The following is a 23,920-nucleotide window of genomic DNA, read 5'->3' as shown; positions in this document are numbered from 1 at the left end:
ATGATCCCAAACTGGTAGATATAATGCTGTGTTCATTGTAAGTCGTAAATATCGTATTTCCCCAATTTGTGAGTGCGTGCGAATAATTTTAACATGCTCATATACCACTAGAGTTTCGAGCATGTCCGTCCAGGGACCTGTCTCGGGATAGCCAGTGACTTGCTCCGGGACAGAAAAAAAAATTAAGGGGACAATTTTGAAATTTACATCCAAAAAATTAAATAGTGGGCCTTTAAAATTTTGATGTGCATCTCTAATTAATAAAGAAAATTCTACTCAATAAATTTGGTCGCTAGATTAGATCGGGCGGTCAAAAAGAAATTAGATAGATAGATAACTAGTTTAAGACGCCCATCCCGAGTCCGACCTCCAATATGATCGAGAGGGTAATTGCAGAGCAACTTCGGCGACGTCTACTCGCAGCGGAGTCATAGCTAGGAATGAAGAAGTTGTGGTGAAATAATCAGTGAACACAACTTGTAGGATTTTCTGTCTCAATCTTCACAACTTGTGGAAAAAATGGCAGAACACACACAAATAATTCGGGATCGGAGTGACTACACATTGTCTATAAATCACCTGAACACTCTCCACTTGGTGAAGTCGTGTTCATAATCTGGAATTTATGGATTCACGATATTCACGAGGACCAAATGAACACAGCATTATACTGTCACCTTATATTAAGCTGCAACCAGCTCAAGAGGCCACATAACAACATTCTTAACGTCTCTAATATAACAAAGTGATTTGAATTAAGCAACCCATCTGTCAACAAATGTCACTTTGTTTTTCGTACTTCAGTGGGTGGCTGCGTAATACAACATGGTGGTCGTGAGTCTGTTCAACGCGACAGTTATGAACACACCTGTACGGCTAGTGTTCACTGCTGTCGTGCCCGTCCTCTGTGGATGGCACAATCACCCCAGCCATCAGCCCTTCCTTCTCAAGACTCGCAAGTTGCCTGCAAAGAAACAAGAATTCCACAAAATTAAATGTCTCGCCTACCGTAAACAGATGTTCATTTCATATACAGAATATACACCACGAGTCCACGAGTGGTGTGTTCTTTCACAAAATAAACAAGTGCAATAAATAGGAAGGGAAAACAATGTACGTGAAGTTCTGTATTTATTACATACCTTCTTTTATGTTTTACAAAAACGGTTTTTACTTTAATGTCATAACAACACTTTGTTAAATCTATAATCAAAACTCCTGTAATAGATTTACTTAACGTTAAGAATCATACTCTGCGGCAGCCTAGTGTAATGTTTCAAATATGATGTGACGTCAATTTTAAATCATATATGACGTCAGTAAATAAAAGGCGCTAACTGCAGTAAAAAGAAAAATGGAATTCCCCATTGCACATATGTGCGATACAAAAGACATTTATCACATGGTTTCAAAATGTCTTTCTTACTATAGTAAGATTGAATAGGTATGTAATAATATGCATTTATGCCGCACCCCCAACCCCCTAAAAAAATGGAGCACCCTTAATATAGGAGCTTCTCCAACTACACAAAAAGGGCACTACACTACACCATACATTTCATTTCATTTAATTCATTTCAACTTATTTTCGTGCTTATATCCAATTACGGTTCAAGCACGCTGCCATGGGCACACACACCTCAGCTATCTGGGCTGTCTGTCCAGGAAAGTAGGCTAGTGGTTAGTGAGTGAGAAGAAAAGTAAAGTAAAGTAAAGTTTGTTTTATTTAATGACACCACTAGAACACATTGATTTTTTATCTTATCATCGGCTATTGGACGTCAAACATATGGTCATTCTGACAGTTTTTTCGAGGAAACCTGCTGTCGCCACATAGGCTACTCTTTTACGAAAGGCAGCAAGTGATCTTTTATTTGCGCTTCCCACAGGCAGGATAGCACAAACCATGGCCTTTGTTGAACCAGTTATGGATCACTGGTTGGTGCAAGTGGTTTACACCTACCCATTGAACCTTGCGGAGCACTCATTCAGGGTTTGGAGTCGGTATCTGGATTAAAACCCAGTACCTACCAGCCTGTAGACCGATGGCCTAACCACAACACCACCGAGGCCGGTAGTGAGAGAGAAGAGGGTGTAGTGGCCTTACACCTACCCACTGAGCCCTTAAGAACTCGGTCTGGGTTGAAGCCGGTACCGGGCTGCAAACCCTGTACCTACCAGCCTATAGTCCGATGGCTTAACCACGACACCACCGACGCTGTTACACCATACAATACAATTTTATTTAATGACGCACTCAATACGGTTATATGGCGTCAGAAATATGGTTACGGATCATACAGATATTAAGAGAGGAAACCCGCTGTCGCCACTTCATGGGCTACTCTTTTCAATGAGCAGCAAGGGATCTTTTATATGCACCATCCCACAGACAGAGTAGTACATACTTTGATATATCAGTCGTGGTGCACTGGCTGGAACAAGAAATAGCGCAATGGGGCCACCGACGGGGATCGATCTCACATCGAGCGAGCGCTGTACCACTGGGCTACGTTCCGCCCCCCTGTTTTATGAATTTACCTTAGCAATAATATCACTTTAAGTGTCTAAGGACCTAACGCACTTGCGGTGATCTTAGTGCTGAGATCCCTTGCTGTATTTATGATTACGATTAAACTGCTTTCCGTCTCATTTCTTCTCCATCTGGCAGCTCCTCTTATCTTTCAACTTCGTTCGCTGTCCACCTCCACATACCAGTCCCTGTCTATCCAACCGCGACAGGTGCTTGTCTCTTGTGGCTATCCGTGCCACACACCTGCCATTCCCCATCAGCTTTTAGCTGTGAGCTTAGTCTGACCACTCCGGTAAGATCACTTTGTAAAATGAGGCCATGGATTAGATTCTGATGGTAATGTTTACATACCTTCTTAACTTGGTGACCTTTGACCTCAGCTCTTTGTCGTACTCCCTAATCTTTGCGATCTCTGACCAGGCCTCCTGTTCAGGTCTGATATCCACCTGACTCCTCAGATACAACCCACTCCATAGGGTCTGCAAGTAAAATAGAGGAAAGGAATGTTAGTTTGACAACACCTCAGCACCTTTTACACTATGGCTATTTGGTGTATAACATGGTTATTTCAGCACATTTTCAACTATGGTTATATAATTATAATTACTCCAACAGACAGACAGAGAGAAGTGGATATGGTAGAAAAGAGGGGGGGGGGGGGGGAGAGAGGGAGAAAGAGAGGGAAAGAGAGAGAGAGGTGGAGAGAGAGAGAGAGAGAGAGAGAGAGAGAGAGAGAGAGAGAGAGAGGTGGGAAAAAGCGAGGGAGGAATAGAGAGAAAGTGAGAGAGGTAAAGGAGGGAAAGGGGAGGAGAGAGAAAGGGAGCGAGAAAGAAAGTGAAAGAGATAGACGGGGAGAGAGATGCCACCACAGTCTACTCCTTATTATAATACAGCAAGGGATCTTTCATAAGGACTTTCCCATACTACAACATTTCTGGTACCAGTTATAAGGCACTAGTTGGAATTGGAAAACCCAAATCTTTCAAGGCCTCTACCACAAAGTAAAACAGGTTTTCAAAATTTCAATACAAAATGACCAATTGAAATTACAATAATGATCTCAACTTTTTTGAGATACATAATAAATTTAACCACTCTTTGTATAGGATACAAGTTGCTCCAAACATGTAAAATGTGATGTTAAAAGTAAAAAGTTTTATATATAACTTGTATCTAAACCACTCTGCGATGTACACACCAAACTTTGAGGGGCGACAGAAGGCCAAATCACAGCTGGATTGGGGTCATACATCGGATTCAGGTACTGCTGGAGAATTTCTGGTCGGTTCATGTAAGACCTGAAAAGGAGAAAAGGAACATGAAGAGTTCATTTTCAATACTTGATATCAGGGCTCAAATAGTTTTTTTTTGTTTTTTTTATCAAAACTTCAAGTGTTGGCTTTGATTAAATAACAAAACAAACAGCAAGGCATTAAAGCAAGTTGAAGGGTCACCCAGGCAAAACTGGTTGCAAGCATATCTAATTACTAAAAATAGAGATCTAAAATATTCGGAAATTATTTCGCCAAACCGTTAATTCTTTGGCAAATTTTTAAATTATTTTTTTTGCAATTAAGGATACATAAACAACAAAGAATATATGTGAAGTACACGCTGGCAAACGTCTGATTTTTGAGGCACAATGGTCTTTTTATATCATTAAAAAAAAAAGGACAGAAAACCAACCTGTGAAAGTTTCCATATTCCTGAATATAATAACTGTTAATACTCACCAGAGGGAGACAGTTCGTTTTGATAATTTATGCGAGGCCCGCTCACGTTCGCAGTCACACATAAATGTTCCTGAAAAGAAACAAAACCAGATTACTGTGAGAGGGAATTAAAGGTGCAGAACCTAGTTTCAACCTGTAAAAATGGACACCAAGTTTGATTAATTTACAAACCTGTAACATAGTTGAATAACATTACAATAGAGTGAAACAAGAGTATGTGACATTAAAATGGTGAAATACCATTTAAAACAGACTAAAACTCGACTCCATGACCCGTTACTTCTCAGACGTACATCTGTCCTGGAGCAAGTCACAGGCCCCGGGACGGACATGCTCGAAACTCTAGTGGTATATGAGCATGTTAAAATTATTCGCACTCGTACTCAGATGCACGTGCGTACTTAAAAATATGAAAAATGTGTTTTGCATTATATTTCACATGTTGCTTGTGTTGCACAAAGTGTAATTCTAGTACAAAAACATAATTCTGTTATGAAAACTAGTCATTTGTTTTTATCAACATTCATGAAATATTCTAGTTCTGAGATATCACAAAATATACACATTTCATATTTACTTACCAAGTAGACATAAATTAAGTACACATTTATATACAATAATATACACATAAAACATAAAATACATTGCCATAAACAAAAGCAATCACAACCTCTCAAGTTTATAAAATATATATAATTTTTATTTTATATACCAGTATTTACAAAGTTTGGTATTAGGATGTTAGGTTTCCCATGGTAACACAGTTACAGTCTCTAAGGTGACAAGTATGCATGCTAAACTAACAGATGAGAAGGTATGCTGAATTAAAATTATCATTAGGTGAGACCATTTGGTTACATACCATAAGGTGACGAGTATGCGTGCTAAACTAACAGATGAGAAGGTATGCTGAATTAAAATTATCATTAGGTGAGACCATTTGGTTACATACCGTAAGGTGACGAGTATGCATGCTAAACTAACAGATGAGAAGGTATGCTGAATTAAAATTATCATTGGGTGAGACAATTGGGTTACATACCATAAGGTGACAAGTATGCATGCTAAAACTAAGAGATGAGAAGGTATGCTGAATTAAAATTATCATTAGGTGAGACCATTTGGTTACATACCGTAAGGTGACGAGTATGCGTGCTGAACTAACAGATGCTGAATTAAAATTATCATTGGGTGAGACCATTTGGTTACGTACCATAAGGTGACGAGTATGCATGCTGAACCAATAGTATAAGGAAATCTTCGTTGAACTCAAAGGAACATGGAAACTGTTGCCAGATCTGAAAATAAATATATACACATCAAAATTACTGATCTAACCAAATCATCCAATCAGTACATAATTTGACAGTTTTGATTTTTAAACAAGCATATGATATTTAGTTTTAATACCGTGGCATTATTTAATAGCTTTAGGCAAAGTGAAGATAGCTTACTTAAACATTAAATTAAAAAACCCTGACATAGCATACAATATATTTACTTAAAATGTAGAATGTTTTTATTATTACTAATATTTTTAAGATCTCATTAAATATGTTACAAAGTACTCACAAGATTTTGGCAGCTTCCCGCTGTCATCCTCAGGAGATTGCAATTCTCAGTAACTACGTAATGTCCATTGAGGGCCCGTGCTCATAAAGCTTTTAGAGTACAGACTCAATCTCTAATGACGTCACATGCATACAATTTGTGTGGCGCCGTAATGACATTACTGTCTCAGACTATATTAGTCTCTAGACTCTAAACATTTTATAAGCACCAAGCCTGGTATACTTAGAAATGGTTTGGGAGTTTCGTACTGTATGGTATGTTTTAAGCCATTGCCCCTTTTTCTTCCTTTCTTTCTTTAAAGATCCTCTCTTTTACCTCCTTTTTTGACAGATCCTTCTCCCTTTCAGCTTGAACAATAGCATGATGTAGCCCAGTAGTAAAGAACTCACCACAGGTATGCGTCTGGGCTTAGCCCAGTGGCGTGCGGCAGAGCTTAGCCCAGTGGTGTGGGGCAGAGCTTAACCCAGTGGCGTGGGGCAGAGCTTAGCCCAGTGGCATTGGGCAGGGCTTAGCCCAGTGGCGTGGGACAGGGCTTAGCCCAGTGGCGTTGGGCAGGGCTTAGCCCAGTGGCGTGGGACAGGGCTTAGCCCAGTGGCGTGGGACAGGGCTTAGCCCAGTGGCGTGGGACGGGCAGGGCTTAGCCCAGTGGCGTGGGACGGGCAGGGCTTAGCCCAGTGGCGTGGGACGGGCAGGGCTTAGCCCAGTGGCGTGGGATGGGCAGGGCTTAGCCCAGTGGCGTGTGGTGGCGTGGGACGGGCAGGGCTTAGCCCAGTGGCGTGCGGCAGGGCTTAGCCCAGCAGTGTGGGGGGCAAGGCTTAGCCCAGCAGTGTGGGGGGCAAGGCTTAGCCCAGCAGTGTCGGGGGCAAGGCTTAGCCCAGCAGTGTGGGGGGCAAGGCTTAGCCCAGCAGTTTGGGGGGCAAGGCTTAGCCCAGCAGTTTGGGGGGCAAGGCTTAGCCCAGCAGTGTGGGGGGCAAGGCTTAGCCCAGCAGTGTGGGGGGCAAGGCTTAGCCCAGCAGTGTGGGGGGCAAGGCTTAGCCCAGCAGTTTTGGGGGGCAGGGTGTCACACGCATACAATTTGTATGGAGTTGTCATGACATTACTGTCTCAGACTCGAGTCTAGACTCTAAAAAAGTTTTATAAGCACCAAGCCTGGTATACTTAGAAATGGTTTGGGAGTTTCGTACTGTATGGTATGTTTTAAGCCATTGCCCCTTTTTCTTCCTTTCTTTCTTTAAAGATCCTCTCTTTTTCCTCCTTTTTTGACAGATCCTTCTCCCTTTCAGCTTGAACAATAGCATGATGTAGCCCAGTGGTAAAGAACTCACTACAGGTATGCGGCACGGCAGGGATATGCCCACTGGTGTGGGGCAGGGCTTAGACCAGTGGCGTGGGGCAGGGCTTAGCCCAGCGGCGTGGGGCAGGGCTTAGCCCAGCGGCGTGGGGCAGGGCTTAGACCAGCGGCGTGGGGCAGGGCTTAGACCAGCGGCGTGGGGCAGGGCTTAGCCCAGCGGCGTGGGGCAGGGCTTAGCCCAGCGGCGTGGGGCAGGGCTTAGCCCAGCGGCGTGGGGCAGGGCTTAGACCAGCGGCGTGGGGCAGGGCTTAGACCAGCGGCGTGGGGCAGGGCTTAGACCAGCGGCGTGGGGCAGGGCTTAGACCAGCGGCGTGGGGCAGGGCTTAGACCAGCGGCGTGGGGCAGGGCTTAGACCAGCGGCGTGGGGCAGGGTTTAGACCAGCGGCATGGGGCAGGGCTTAGGCCAGAGCTTAGACCAGCGGCGTGGGGCAGGGTTTAGACCAGCGGCATGGGGCAGGGCTTAGGCCAGTGGTGTGAGGCAGGGCTTAGACCAGCAGTGTGGGGCAGGGCTTAGACCAGCGGCATGGGGCAGGGCTTAGACCAGCGGCGTGGGACAGGGCTTAGACCAGCGGCTTGGGGCAGGGCTTAGACCAGTGGTGTGAGGCAGGGCTTAGACCAGTGGCTTGGGGCAGGGCTTAGACCAGCGGTGTGAGGCAGGGCTTAGACCAGCAGCGTGGGGCAGGGTTTAGACCAGCGGCATGGGGCAGGGCTTAGGCCAGAGGTGTGAGGCAGGGCTTAGACCAGCGGCGTGAGGCAGGGCTTAGACCAGCGGCGTGGGGCAGGGTTTAGACCAGCGGCGTGGGGCAGGGCTTAGACCAGCGGTGTGAGGCAGGGCTTAGACCAGCGGCGTGAGGCAGGGCTTAGACCAGCGGCGTGGGGCAGGGCTTAGACCAGCGGCGTGGGGCAGGGCTTAGACCAGTGGTGTGGGGCAGGGCTTAGACCAGCGGCGTGGGGCAGGGCTTAGACCAGTAGTGTGAGGCAGGGCTTAGCCCACTGGTGTGGGGCAGGAGATTATAATCTCTACCACTTACCTGCCACACAGAGTCTAGAAAGAGCAGGAAAACGGGTGATTCCTGGCGATGCTTGGTTATCGCAAATGCTGATTTCGCACAGCGACTGCGGAACGGATGACCGGCTTGCAGCCACTCTCTCTCAATCAGAGCCTCAAACCTGCAAGGTCAAGGTCAACACTTAACAAGATAACACAAACGTCTGCTTAAAGCATGCCTATCAATGGGATAGGTTCTCACTAGATATCAGTGACCAGATTTATTATGCCAAAAAATAATTACAGGTAGTACTAAACCAAATAACGTCTGGCTGGGTCAAAGTTTGAGGTGCACCCAACTTTTGATAGGGAAGTGAACACCACAAGTTCTGTGATTGGTGATAAATGGGAGTGTGTTGGTTGTAAAAAGAAATAGTTTCATCTGGGCAAAACATGTATGCAATTGTATTTCATCTAGTACCACTGTGTCAAGTAGTCTTGTGCTTGGAACTTGTATGGGGCACCTGTAAAAAAAAAAAAGTACTTGAATTTTGTGCGGAACTAGGGTAGTCATAGATGCTACCCGTTATCTTAGAAATGAGCAGCTTGACTCCCAATTTTTTGTGATTCACTTTAAGGGTGAGGGGTGGTAGTATTTATATCCGTGGCGTTTATGTCAAATGATATGCTGCCACATACATGTATGTTATTATTGTCGTCTATGGGATTTGATTTGGTAGTATACACCCTACAAGACAATTAAAATAAAACTAAAGAATAATACTGTTTATCATCACCTACAAGTCCATTTTTTAAAATAAATATAATCTTTAATAACTCAATGGGTTCACTTGTAACAGGGTTAAAAGGTTTTCAAGGCTTGAAATTAGGAGGACGTCTTTAGGCCAGATAATGAATGAATGAAGGCGTATTGTAATTATGCTTATTTGTTTCCAAATTAACATGGTATAGCACAATCAATTCTTTTAACCAGAAAGAAAGCGTATAAAATAAAATATAACAAAATAAGTTAGAACCGGCACAAATATAACAATACATTAACACCAAAAGATGGTGCTGTCTCCATTTTTGCTCAAACTAGGTTAAGATATAAAAATACAGGATGTCACAATGCACTCACTAACAATGGATATATCTCTAATAGGTCGTTAACCAGATCCGTTAACATACATAAAGGTTGCCATAACGTACCCACTGACAGTAGAGATATCTCTAATAGGTCATTAACCAGATCCGTTAGATACAAAAATGCAGGATGTCACAACGTACTACCTAATAATGGATATGTTTCTAATAGGTCATTAACCAGATCCATTAGATATAAAAATACAGGATGTAATAATGTACCCGCTAACAATGGATATATCTCTAATAGGTTGTTAACCAGATCTGTTAGATATAAAAATACAGGATGTCACAATTTATCCGCTAACAGTAGAGGTCTCTCCAATAGGTCGTTAACCAGATCTGTTAAGATATATAAAGGCTGCAATAACGTACCCACTGACAGTGCGACAGTCGTGGTCAAGAATCAGCTGAGCCAGAGAACTGATCTGTAATGTGGAGTCCAAACCCTCGGAACCATGGACCAGAACAGACGCACCTGTACAAGAAACAAACCACATCAAAACTACGTACGTCAACCATCCTTTGTTAATAATTAAACCAAATTTAATATATTAACTACTGTGAAATCCAAATTTTAATTTTAAAAAAACTGGGATTTTATTTTACATGTAATTAATTTTGGGGACATACCTATAATAAGAAGGCTGGAAAGCTATATAATTTGAATAAAATAATAAAATTGAGCTCTTTCCTTTCAGATCATTCAGAATTTTTTTTTAAATGTTCATGATTTTTGTTTTTTAAATTTAATTTTTTTTTTATTTAACATGCAGTTAATTCTGAGAACATCCATGTAATAAGAGGGATGCTAAGCTACACAATTTAAATACCTCATCAAAATTCAGTACTTTCTTTCTAGATTTTTCAGAATTTTAAAAATGTGCACTAATTCTGTTATTAAAAAAGATTTATCTCACCTTCCTTGTCAATGCACTGAGCAACAACGCACGCACACGTCAGAATGTCCTTCACGTGTGTCAGCCAGTTACTCGACTCCAGCTTCGATAACCACTTGTCCATCGACGCCGTCGCATCACTTGATGCTGTAAAGGTATTAAACACTTTTATATTACAGGTATCTGGTGTATGACTAGAAATTTAGATGATACGGTGAAGTAAAAATTCATGCTTTAAGTACTGGTGAATAACCCATCCTCTCTGCGGCAGCTGTTTAAAGTCCCCTTTTTAATGACTTTTTTTGTGTTTTTTAATTTACCATCCACAACATACAACTCAAAATTACCCTGAAAACATGTCTCTATTTCAAAACTTTCCAAGGACCATTACCCCAAACCCCTCTATAGATCTCGCTTTCTTTAGAAGCTTGGCTAATTTTCCTTTGAGAAACTCTAATTGCCCATATTAGAATATTATGTCCCCCCTTTTAAAAATCCTAGAACGGATCTTGGTAAGTATCATACACTTTATTTTACAGGTAAATAGAAAGTTTGTTATAACAGAGCAAGAAAAAAAATAAAAATCTATTTAACATAAGAATGAACTAAACATCTTCCTTTGCAAAAAAGGAAGAAAACTCTTTGAAGAAAACAAAGGGAGATAACAGTTTGGATAAAATAAAGGGGGATAACCCAAACAGCAAACAAAGAGAGAAGTGCCAACTAGAGAAAACAAAGGGGAGCATTCCAACACAGCATGTAGCAAATGAATAGAGAAAGAAACAGGGGTATTCTACGACAAGGAATGGAGGAACAAGTCACAATAGATAGCAATGGGAAATAACTCTGTACAGTTAAAGTTGGTTTGTTTTGCTAAATCACTACAACACACTGAATTAAGCCATTTACCCCCCCCCCCCCCCCCCCCCGTGGAATTATAGTCTGACCAAAACTAAAATTCTTTTCAAGCAAAGTTCACCAAATTGTTTAGCTTTGTTGGTTTAACCAAAATTGAAATTGAATGGTCAGAAAAACAGAGTTATTGGGAATAATGGACATAGTCACAAATGCCTGTGAGTAAACACAACTTTTCCCAATTTTTGCTTGATTTTAATCAACATTAACCGATCTAAAATGTCACAAAAATTTGAAAACCCCACAAAAATAATACTTACCAATTCAAATATGAACTTTATTTTAGGCATTTATAAAAAACATTAATTGAATATATGTGAGTAAACATTATAACCTTGTACCCACTCAACATGGTTTTTGTCAAATCTAATCGATTAGTCAGAAGGTTAAACACTGAGTAATGGCTGCCATACCTTCGACCATCTTGATGAGTGAGTCGTGAAAAGCCTGCTTCCTCTCAACGGGTTGGTGGATTCTCCTCCACTGTGGGTAGTGGGCTTCTGGTTCGTAACCACCACCTGCAGAACACCACAAAGGAAAGGAATGTTTCTTTAATGACATTGTCGTGAACTGACTTGTTATGTTTTAATTATTTTTCTGTAGTGTGAGATCTAACGATGTTTTGGAAGTGTTATGTTTATGTGTAATGATATGAGACTGGGCAGTCAGTCATCTGAGAACATTTTGAACTAGGGCTGTTTAATATATTTTTATTTCAGCACTTTTAGAGAAGAAGGGAATGTTTTTTTCACATCTGACCACTTTGAACTATGGCAGGGCTCGAAATGGCCTGTGGCCAGGTCGCCAAATGCAACCAATTTGGACAACTTTTAAAAAATAATGGTGTTATAATGGGCGATCTTCCTTAAAGCTATAAAAAATGACACTATTAATATTTGTATTGCATATATTTATTCCACATTAAAATCTTGCTCGTGGTTCATGGTTCGCTTACCTTAATTTGCCAACATCCATTTTTATTTTTTGGCCCACCATATTTTTTGGTGAGTTTCGAGCCCTGCTATGGGCACACTTTGAACTATGGTTGTTTAATATATATGGTTATTTAAAAACTGACACCTCAGCACATTCTGAACTATGGCTTTTATATTTACTTTTCCATAGACAGGGCAGTACATGGTTGGAACAGGAAAAAACATCACAATCATGGATCATCAATCCTGTGACCCACTGGATCAGTCAATCAAAGATTGCACAAAAATCCTAAAAACTAAATTTTAATTCTGAAAATTCTCGATTTAGTCCAACAAATTGATCTAACCTTTGGCTTGAGCCATCTTGGCGACGCTCTGTGCCCGTGTGTCTACAATGTAACCTTTCCGCCCAATCCCCAGAACCGAGTTGATCATCTTCTCATCATCTTTACAGCGGCGGCCATTTTGACCAGTCAGCGGCTGACTGCTTCTCATCATGATAGCCTGCAAACCAAAATAAAAAATACACACTGCTACAAACAAAATACAATTTTTTAAATAGGATTACCATCGTATTAAAAACCTACTATTACAAACCAAATTGAAAAACATATTAAACTAAAATCCTAAAACATTTCAAACCTGAATGTAAATATTTCTATTGTTTATTATTATTTATAGATAAATATATATTGAAAATGATACGAAACACTTTACAAACACCCCTTGCCTCAACCATAACATTTCATAATGAAGACTACACATATTAATTTGAATAAAAACAAGTATTACTCTTTTAAAATTTAACTTAGCATAATTAAGACATTTTTGAAACAACTGAAAATTCTAAATTATTTTGTAAAACGATGCTACAGGTAGTACTAAACCAAATAACATCCGACTCGGTCAAAGTTCGAGGTGCACAGAACTTTTGATAGAGAAGTTAACACCACAAGTCCTGTGCTTGGTGATAATTGTGTGTGTGTTGGTTGTAAAAAAAAAAAAAGAAGTTTCATCTGGGCAAAAAATGTATGCAATTTTATTTCATCTAGTACCACTGTGTCAAGTAGTCTTGTGCTTGAAACATGTTCAGGGTACCTGTGAAAAAAAAAAGTATTCAAGTTTTCTGCAGAACTAGGGTAGTCATAAACGCTACCCGTTATGTCTGAAATGAGTAGCTTGACCCCTATTTTTTTTCTGAAACACTTTACGGGTGAGGGGTGGTAGTATTTATATCCGTGGTAATTATGTCAATTGATACGCTGCAGGTAGGAGTTTTAGCCACATGTTACTATTGTTGTCTATAGGATTTGATTTGGTAGTATACACATGTACACCCTACAATTCCCAAAGTCAAAGCCATGGGTGTCAAGTCAAAGTTTAGAAACACAACATTGGAAGGATTTTAGCTTCTTTCCATAGCATGTATACCATACCATATTTCATTTATAAAATAAGCGTTGCAATGGTTTCTAATTCCAGGTTACAAAAGCTACAAATGTTTGTAATAAGAATGTATTTGTGTCTAGAATCCGATGAACTAATCTGTATTGGCTGTTCTCACCTTTGAATAATGATAAATAGAGGATACTCCCCTAGTGTCTTGTGATATCATAATTTATCAGCACTCGTATAATTTGAATTGGGGAATGCACTGTATACAGTGTACAGTATGTCGACTGACGTGATGATGGGCGAGACATCTCACCTGCAGTAGTCAGAAGGTTAATAAATATACACTTGTGCTCTTACGTTTTGTATGCAATTTTTGTCTCCCCTTTCCGTCACTACCAGTGCCCTATGACTGGTGTATATAAGACCATGGTATGTGCTGTCTTGTGTCTAGAATCTGTATCAGCTGTACTCACCTTGCTGTCTCGGTGGTAGTAACTAAGAACTGGAAATCGGCCATGTTGTCGAAACGCTGCTACCCTGACAATCATCTCGTCGTCGATACATTTCGGAACTATCACAGCATGAGGATACGATGGACAAACCTGACAGAAATATATTAAAAAATACCATTTTAAAAAAAGAAGGAAGGAAATGTTTAATATCTTCAACTTACTTCTAGCTTTTAATCAGACATGCAAGATTTTCTGATACTCTTATCAGATTTTTTTCCTGCTACATGTATTTGGCAGGAAGGAAGGAAATGTTTAATTTCACGACGCACTCAACACATTTTATTTAAGGTTATATAGCATCAGTCTTATGGTTAAGGACAACACACATATATTGAGAGAGGAAACCCACTGTCACCACTTCATGGGCTACTCTTTTTGATTAGCAGCAAGGGATCTTTTATATGCACCATCCCAAAGACAGGACAGTATATACCACATCTGAACAATCTGATAAATATTGTTACTAATCAAAAAGAACTAATTCAAAAACCACCTTAGAAACACTTGTGCATGTATCACAAAATCCACTGTGATGTTTAGATGTTGATACTTTTATTTATCCTATAACTTACCCATGATATCCATGGCATAAGCACATGTAATAATTCAGTGCATTTTCCATATTAAAACACATCCTCTATATCTCACTATACCATTTACTGTTTTTTTTATAATACAATTTTAAGCCTTGTGAAGTTTCTTTTGGACATTAGTATATATATATACAGTCAGACCGTGTTACAATGACCATGTTAGTCCCTGGGTCACTTTGTCGTTATATCAAAATTGTCGTCATATCGATTTATTAATCATCGGCTATTGGGTGTCAATAGTAGCAAGTGGTCATTTATATGCACCCCACAGACAGGATAACACATACCAAGGCATTTAATATACCAGTAGTGGTGCACTGGTTGGAATGAGAAATAGCCCAATGGTCCCACCGACGGGGATGGATCACAGACCATCATTAAATATTATTATTAATCAAAGCCCATTCACAGTCAATCTAATCCATTGGTATCTACTTCGTTTACAAAACGGCATAAAACTAGTAGACTGGATTGGTCGAAGTTAATCCGTTAATTGAATGACTAAAGGCTTAGGTTCCAAAGCAATACACATCTACAGAGTTAGCTGACATCAGTAACTCAGACATCATGTGAAACGGTCGGCTCGCGACGAGATAAGGATGCCAAATGGCTGTGTGCTCCGCATCTGTGTCGTTGTAAAGAGGTGTTTTCAGACATCGGATGCACGTCTGTTCCTAGTTTGCTCTGTTGGTGTCAGAAGGTGTGAATTCCGGTGTAATGAACAAAATAACATTGGTGTACATTCGTTCCCGACAATTTGTGGTCAGATGGTGTAAATGTCGTAGTAACAACGGTCATTGTAACGAGGTCTGACTATATGTATACCTGGAAGTCACTGTTAACAGAACTCAATCTCCACTCCTCGGAACATTCTTTGAATCGAGCAAACTCTCTCTCTGGCTGAAAGGCCTGCCAGCCGTCCTCCATTATCTCAAACTGGAGTCGGTGGAAGAAAGGGTACGCTAGAGTTACATCATCTGAAACAATTAACATAGAAGAGATATGCTAGAGTTATATCATCATCTGGTGTACTGGTTGGAAGGAGAAAAAGCCCAATCAGTTGAATGGATCCACCTAGGTGGTTCAATCCTGTGATGCAAGCACCTCAGGTGAACACTCAACCGACTGAGCTAAATCCCACCCTTGATCTGTAACAATACATCATAAAGCTCAGCGCCCTCAATAGTTTAAGAAGTAGCAGGCTACAACAGTGATGATAGCAGGGGGCAAAGCGGGGGGTCTGGGGGCCCTCCCCTAGAAACTTTTCAAAAAATCGAACCTCTGAGATGCATTCTCATGGCCTCTGTTAGCGCAAATCAGTCACCATCCATTAAATGCAGCAACTGAACAATTTTACTCGAAAAGTAGGCGGCGGCAAAAGCTGTTTCAGGTGGCGATTTGCCGTCGGAGACCGGGTACTTTTGAGGGCTCTGAAAGCTATACACAAATTTTCAGCTCATAAATTTCACAATATCTTGAGACATTGTGAATTTTTTTCTAGAAAACTATATGTGGCACAGACGGACAGACAGACACACAAAAGGACAATCAAACAGAAGGACGGAGATGAAACATATAGTCCCCTCTGGTTGGACCGGTAGGGGTCTAATAAACACACAATAGATATACCAAAGATACATCATGAGAAAAAACGTAAACTCAAAATGTAAATAATTTAATATCTTTGTCATACAAAAATAAAATCTTCACAGAGTTAGTGTTATCTATGTTTACCTATATTGGACAGCTGTTCTATAGAGATGGCCACACTAATACACTCCTCTGTGTTGGGTATCGCTAGCTGTATGAATGCTAGTGTTATCTATGTTTACCTATATTGGACAGCTGTTCTATAGAGATGGCCACACTAATACACTCCTCTGTGTTGGGTATCGCTAGCTGTATGAATGTTAGTGTTATCTATGTCTACCTATATTGGACAGCTGTTCTATAGAGTTGGCCACACTAATACACTCCTCTGCATTGGGTATCTCTAGCTGTATGAATGTTAGTGTTATCTATGTCTACCTATATTGGACAGCTGTTCTATAGAGTTGGCCACACTAATACACTCTTCTGCGTTGGGTATCTCTAGCTGTATGAATGCTAGTGTTATCTATGTTTACCTATATTGGACAGCTGTTCTACAGAGTTGGCCACACTAATACACTCCTCTGCATTGGGTATCTCTAGCTGTATGAATGTTAAGTGTTATCTATGTTTACCTATATTGGACAGCTGTTCTATAGAATTGGCCACATTAATACACTCCTCTGCGTTTGGTATCTGTAGCTGTATGAATGTTAGTATTATCTACATTTACCTATATTTGACAGATGTTCTACAGAGTTGGCCACACTAATACTCCATACATTCCTCTGTGTTGGGTATCTCTAGCTGTATAAATGTTATTGTCATCTATGTTTACTTATATTGGACAGCTGTTCTATAAAGTTGGCCACACTAATATACTCCTCTGCGTTGGGTATCTCTAGCTGTATGAATGTTAGTGTTATCTATTTTTACCTATATTGGACAGCTGTTCTATAGAATTGGCCACATTAATACACTCCTCTGCGTTTGGTATCTGTAGCTGTATGAATGTTAAGTGTTATCTATGTTTACCTATATTGGACAGCTGTTCTATAGCGTTGGCCACACTAATACACTCCTCTGCGTTGGGTATCTCTAGTTGTATGAATGTTAGCGTTATCTATGTTTACCTATATTGGACAGCTGTTCTATAGAGTTGGCCACACTAATACACTCCTCTGCATTGGGTATCTCTAGCTGTATGAATGTTAGTGTTATCTATGTGTACCTATATTGGACAGCTGTTCTATAGAGTTGGCCACACTAATACATTCCTCTGTGTTGGGTATCTCTAGCTGTATGAATGTTAGTGTTATCTATGTTTACCTATATTGGACAGCTGTTCTATAGAGTTGGCCACACTAATACACTCCTCTGCGTTGGTTATCTCTAGCTGTATGAAGATGAAATCTTTGCACTTGAGTACCAGAGTCCCGCCGGCCCCGTGCAGTTTCTTCTCTACACTGTCCACAGCACTGTGCAGCAACTACAAAGACAACAATGGCAAGGAATTCAATTTCTTCCATCCCTAGCTATGCAAGACATACCCATTCAATGACAGCAGCCCATACTGAATAAATTGTTCTCCCATCCCTAGCTAAGCAAGACAGACCCATTCCATGACGTCGGGCCCATACTGAATAAATCGTTCTCCCATCCCTAGCTATGCAAGACAGACCCATTCCATGACGTCGGGCCCATACTGAATAAATGGTTCTCCCATCCCTAGCTATGCAAGACAGACCCATTCCATGACGTCGGGCCCATACTGAATAAATCGTTCTCCCATCCCTAGCTATGCAAGACAGACCCATTCCATGACGTCGGGCCCATACTGAATAAATCGTTCTCCCATCCCTAGTTATGCAAGACAGACCCATTCCATGACGTCGGGCCCATACTGAATAAATTGTTCTCCCATCCCTAGCTATGCAAGACAGACCCATTCCATGACGTCAGGCCCATACGGAATAAATCTTTCTGCCATCCCTAGCTATGCAAGACAGACACAGTCCATGATGTTAACCCATATGGAATAAATCTTTCTGCCATCCTTAGCTATGCAAGACAGTCACATTCCATGATATCAGCCCATACGGAATAAATCATTCTGCCATCCCTGGCTATGCAAGACAGACCCATTCTATGACGTCAGCCCATACGGAATAAATCTTTCTCCCAGCCCTAGACAGACCCATTCCATGATATCAGCCCATACAAAATAAATCGGGTCTTGTATAGGCTATGATGTTATTGCATTTAACATGGGAAGTATTATGGCATTGGTAACATATGACGTCATATCAATACAAGTCGGTTAGTTTTAGATTGATATTTTGCTACTAAAATTTCATTATAAAAGCTAACTTGTTAATTTGTAGTTTTAACTAATACTTAATACATGAAACAGAAGCGGCAAATATGATACCGTCTACGCAAATATTTTTGGATGCTAAAATAATTCACGATTGGGCTTTCATTTTACATTTTCGCGACTGTGTCCCCCGATAATAAAATCAAAATTACCCATATTTCATTTGCCAAACTCTTTTCAATGACGATTTCACGCACACACTTGGACATGTTCACCATGCTGTCAGCGAAACGTCAATGTTGTATGTATGTCTGATAAGACTATTGTCATGTTATCGATACAGAAAATTGAAAAACGCAAATATCATAAGAAATAACTTTTAATTACTGGTGGTACCCACAAACTTCCATTCAAAGTTACAAAGAAAACCAACAAAACTGAGATTACGTAACAACAGACTTACACCCAACTGTGTGTTACTTCGATCAAATCCACGTGACCATGCAGGTTTACAGAATCACGTGACCTTGCGGACCTCTGCTTGATTCTGATATGGGTTGGCGTGTAGAGATAAGACTATATATTATAAGGGAAATAATATTTTACCAAATTGGAAATAAGTTCGCGCGTATTTAAATTCGCGGTGCTATCAACGTGTTCGCGATTTTCGCGGTATATTTTATTCATCATATGCGGTCATGTGGGATAGAAAAAGTACACCCTCGGTGGTGGAAATTTCGACCCTGGGACTCGGCAAGCCTTGTTCTAGGTCGAAATTTTCACCACCTCGGGTGTGCTTTTTCTATCCGACATAACCACATATGATGGAGTCTTATAGTCTCGCCTACCATATACCTTTTCAATGCACTGTGATGAACATTCATAGGTGCAACTATAAACCAAGTTTCATTGATCTCAGACTTATAGTTTGTGAGAAATGGATCTAAATGTGAAAGTTTAAACGCAAAAGCTGCCACAGCTGAAAAGTAATACCTACCTATATCTTGCCTTTTTACATCATAAAGGTGCGACAAAAATGAATGTTAAACAACACCTCAGCACATTACACTAAATACACAGAGTACCACCAAGAACCTTGTTTATCATCCATTAAAGACTTTTGTAGGAGATACTGCTGGCACTATAATTTGCGACATCTCCTGCGATATTTACCGCAGGAGATATTGCTTCTTATAATCTTGATTGGTCAAATTTTAATCACAAGACAATATTTTGTTATGTCACTGTGTTTGTTTCAGTGCTAAATATATCATTAGTGATGTCACACCACTACCGTTCTGCTAGTTAATGAATCTACCGCTGCCAAATATAGTGACATTAAACCCACATTACTGACATTGTTTACAACTGTCGCAAATGAAAATAATGATAATGGATGATAAAAAGAATAACCCCCCTCGTGTTTTGTGATATCATAATTTATCAGCACTCGTTGATAAAAGTATAAAAATACTCGGCAAGCCTCGGTTTCATACTTTTATCAACTCATGCTGATAAATTATGATATCACAAGACACATGGGGGGTATCCTCTATATATCTTTGAAACTACACTGATGTGTATGAACGATTCCTTACTATTGTCACAGACTAAATATACACTCTAAAATGGGGAAGACTCCACTTAGTGAGTGTCCACTGAAGAATATCAATCATACAACCCATCACCAGGGCCCGTGCTTACAAGACTTTTTGAGTCCAGACTCCATCTCTAATGACGTCACACACATAGAGTTTATATGGCGTTGTCACGACATTACTGTCTCAGACTCTATTAGAGTCTCGAGTCTAGACTCTAAAAGCATTATAAGTACCAGGCCAGGCTTTTTGCTAGAAAATAATTTGAGAGTACATAATAAAAACAACGGCATCATTGTTTACTATCATCTATCTAAAAAAAAAAAAAAAAAAATGTTATATCCATCAATTTCCAAAATTTTAAGGTACGTAATTTTATCCTCCTTACTTTTTAGCAAAAACGACCGGCCTCGGTGGCGTCGTGGCAGGCCATCGGTTGACAGGCTGGTAGGTACTGGGTTTGGATCCCAGTCGAGGCATGGGATTTTTAATCCAGATACCGACTCCAAACCCTGAGTGAGTGCTCCACAAGGCTCAATGGGTAGTTGTAAACCACTTGCACCGACCAGTGATCCATAACTGGTTCAACAAAGGCCATGGTTTGTGCTATCCTGCCCGTGGGAAGCGCAAATAAAAGATCCATTGCTGCTAACCGGAAGAGTAGCCCATGTAGTGGCAACAGCGGATTTCCTCTCAAGATATGTGTGGTCCTTAACCATATGTCTGACGCCATATAACCGTAAATAAAATGTGTCGAGTGCGTCGTTAAATAAAACATTTCTTTCTTTCTTTTAGCAAAAAACCTGTACATCAAATGCCTGACGACAGGATTGGATGGGCTCACCGATTGGGATCAATCCTAGACAAATCACACATTAGGCGAGCACTTAACCACTGGGCAGTGTTTCTGCCAGAAGACATTTTTGGGTGTGGCGCTATGGAATTGAATGTAACCACAATCAACAGAGGGTATGGGGGACCTCCCCCAGAAAGAAAATGGGTTACGTTCAGGGTTAGGGTTAAGAAAATCATACAGTAATGACAAGAGTAATTAATTTTCTCAAGAGATTAACTTAAAAAAACAAAAATCTGCAAAAAAAATTGGGTATGGCGCTATTCCCAATTTACCCTCTGGCAGAGACCCTGCTGGGCTATATCCCAACCCCTAAAATATGCAGTAAAAAGCCAGAATACCCAGAGTTCCTCTCTCTGGTCTTTGCGTGATGACAGGATCAGATGGTGACCCGACACACACAGGGTTCCTTCCACTGCGTCGTGGAACGGTCGCTTCATGATGACGCTGTTCACCATCGGAGTCTTGATAAACTCGGCAAACTCCATGGTTCAGGAACAGCCGTCCGAACAGTGGAAAATATCTGTAGATAAAAAAATATATATACATGTATCTAGCAGGAATTAAGGTGGGAGCACGGGCACCCCCTATTTTTGACAAACAATATATATTACATATAGTGATTTAACAAAAAATAATGTTTAAAAAAGAAACAGTGTAGAGTTGTGCATGCATAGACTGCTGGCTGACCATGACACATCTGTTATGATAAAAAAAATATATATTATATTATATCCTGAAAGTGATTTTAACTACCAAAATGCAGGGCTTCTAGAATTTTTACAAAATCCACTAACCATAGGAACAGTGATTAAAAAATGTACTAGCCATGATTAAAAATTCACTGGCCCTACTTTACTTTAAGTTAATACAATTTCACTAAATAATAGTAATAATCGGACATGTCACCTAAAAAGGGAGACAGAGCTTAAAAACACTAGCAATGGGGGGTGGGGTGGGGGCAGGATATTCATATTTACAAAATAGACTTAACAGCAACATCTGACTAAAAAAAAATTACTAGCCGCCGGGCATGGCAATAGTAGTTATTTACTAGCCCAACAATGAATATCACTAGCCATGGAATGGGGCTACCATAATCTAGAAGTCTTGCCAATTAATGGCTCTGTAGCTCTTGAATGGCAGTCCTTGAAATACATGTGGGCAAGAGGAAGGAAGTATTGACCAGCATTATGTAATTAAATGAGGGGGTATGTTGGGAGGAATGTTTTATTTAACGACACACTCAACACATTTAATTACGGCAGGGCTCGACCTTAGCAGTAGCCCTAGGTGTTTTGGCTACTGATTTCTCAGTTGGGCTACCAGATGTCCAATCCTGGTAGTCCGCCGGGCTATTAGATTTTTTTTGGTAAATCCACTTACTCCCCAATCAACAAGATCTAAAAAAAAAACCCTCATCTAAAACGTTTAAATAAAAATGAATGGTTTTAATTTTTTCTTTCTTTTTATAAATTTATGAAAATTATGGGGCTACCAATTTCAATGCGGGCTACCATATTTCATAACCTGGTAGCCCGGTGGGCTATCACTGAAAAAAGTTATGGTCAAGGCCTGTTACGGTTGTATTTGGTGTCAGACATTTGGTTAAGGACCACACAGATAATGAGAGAGAAAACCCGCTGCCACCAGGCAATGAGCTACTCTTTCAAATTAGCAGCAAGAGATCTTTTATATGCAGCACTCCACAGACAGGATAATATATACCATATGGCTTATGTTATGTAAACCAGTTGTGGAATATTAGATGGAACAAGAAATAGCCCAATGGGCCCAGAAATGAGGATTGATCCTACTCCTAGAGATTGATAGCATATCAGGCAAACTCTTTACATTCTTGACCGTTTGGTGGGCAGAGATTGCACAGAATGTATATAGAGTGCTTTAATAACTGTCCAAATGTCCCTCTCTTACCGTCAAGAGTACTCGGGCTAATTGTACTCCTTCTATTAGCTTTAGAGAGTTCTTAGCATTACAAAATATTACAAAGGAGAGGAAGGGGTATGAAAAATGCCAAATTTTGCATCATGAAATTTTTTGAAGTGCCCCTAATGAACACCTTGCTTTAAAGGGGCAGACCCTAGTTTTAACCATAAAAAATAGACACTAAGTTTAGTTAATTTACAAACCAGTAACTCATTTGGATAAAGTTACAATTTAGAGTGAAAGAAGAGTATGTGACATTAAAATGTGAAATATCCTTAAAAATAAACTAGAACTCACATCAATAAACAGCTACTTCTCAGACGCACGTGCGTTTTTAAAAATATGAAAAATAAATTTTTTGGTATTAGAAATACCAGGATAATCAGAAACACTTCGGTTCTGTGGAAACTGATAATCTAAAGAATAAAATATATGTAAGTAATGTTTGATTTCAGTGATCATAAATGGCTCTAATAGTAAAAAATATGCTGTAGTGTTTAAAAACTAGGGTCTGTTCCTTTAAGTTACTGTCCACCATGTGTAGGTGGGAAGACTTCCGCCTGTTATGCCCCATAATACTGATACATGTATAAAGAAGAAACCTCACCCTAACCCAAAAACTAACTCTAACTCTAACCACAACAATTGGGGACGGGGGACGGGGGAAGGGGGTACGGTCGGATATTTTTAATGACAGACATGTCAGTCATCCAGCAGTCTATGCATGCACGCCTCTACACGTTTTCTTCTCTTGTTTTTAAAATCACTAATACTATTTACACAATCGCAAGCTATATTGCTTAACAGCACAAAAACTGCTCAAATTAATCATAAAACCTTGATTTCTTTTCCTTGAACAAGACAGGTGCGATAATTTGAAACAATGTTTGACTTCCTTGTGTCACGGATAAAATGTTTTTTTTTTTTAATTGTTATTATTAACTTTTCCCGCTTATTATTAAAAAGATATAAATCATATAAACAATTAGTGAAATAGATAGTTGACTATTTTGTTAGGCTATAGTTAAATATACTAGTATATT

At 40.1% G+C, this 23,920-nt stretch overlaps 1 protein-coding gene across 1 annotated transcript; it reads right to left on the bottom strand.

The window, feature by feature from the left end:
- Positions 1–261: 261 nt before the first annotated feature.
- Positions 262–23,777, bottom strand: LOC121377511 (myotubularin-related protein 9-like). Its single transcript, XM_041505525.1, has 15 exons — positions 23,715–23,777; positions 21,272–21,453; positions 17,492–17,651; positions 15,398–15,549; positions 13,941–14,069; positions 12,420–12,576; positions 11,551–11,655; positions 10,244–10,369; positions 9,699–9,801; positions 8,221–8,359; positions 5,480–5,564; positions 4,267–4,336; positions 3,732–3,831; positions 2,885–3,012; positions 262–964 (listed from the first exon to the last, which is right to left on the bottom strand). Exons 2-15 carry the CDS (start codon positions 21,416–21,418, stop codon positions 877–879), a joined length of 1,689 nt encoding a protein of 562 aa, XP_041361459.1. The 5' UTR covers positions 21,419–21,453; positions 23,715–23,777; the 3' UTR covers positions 262–876.
- Between the last annotated feature and the right edge of the window lie 143 nt (positions 23,778–23,920).

This window comes from Gigantopelta aegis, chromosome 7, assembly GCF_016097555.1.
Source record: "Gigantopelta aegis isolate Gae_Host chromosome 7, Gae_host_genome, whole genome shotgun sequence".
NCBI lineage: Eukaryota > Metazoa > Mollusca > Gastropoda > Neomphalida > Peltospiridae > Gigantopelta > Gigantopelta aegis.
This window is presented reverse-complemented; position numbering and strand designations above follow the sequence as displayed.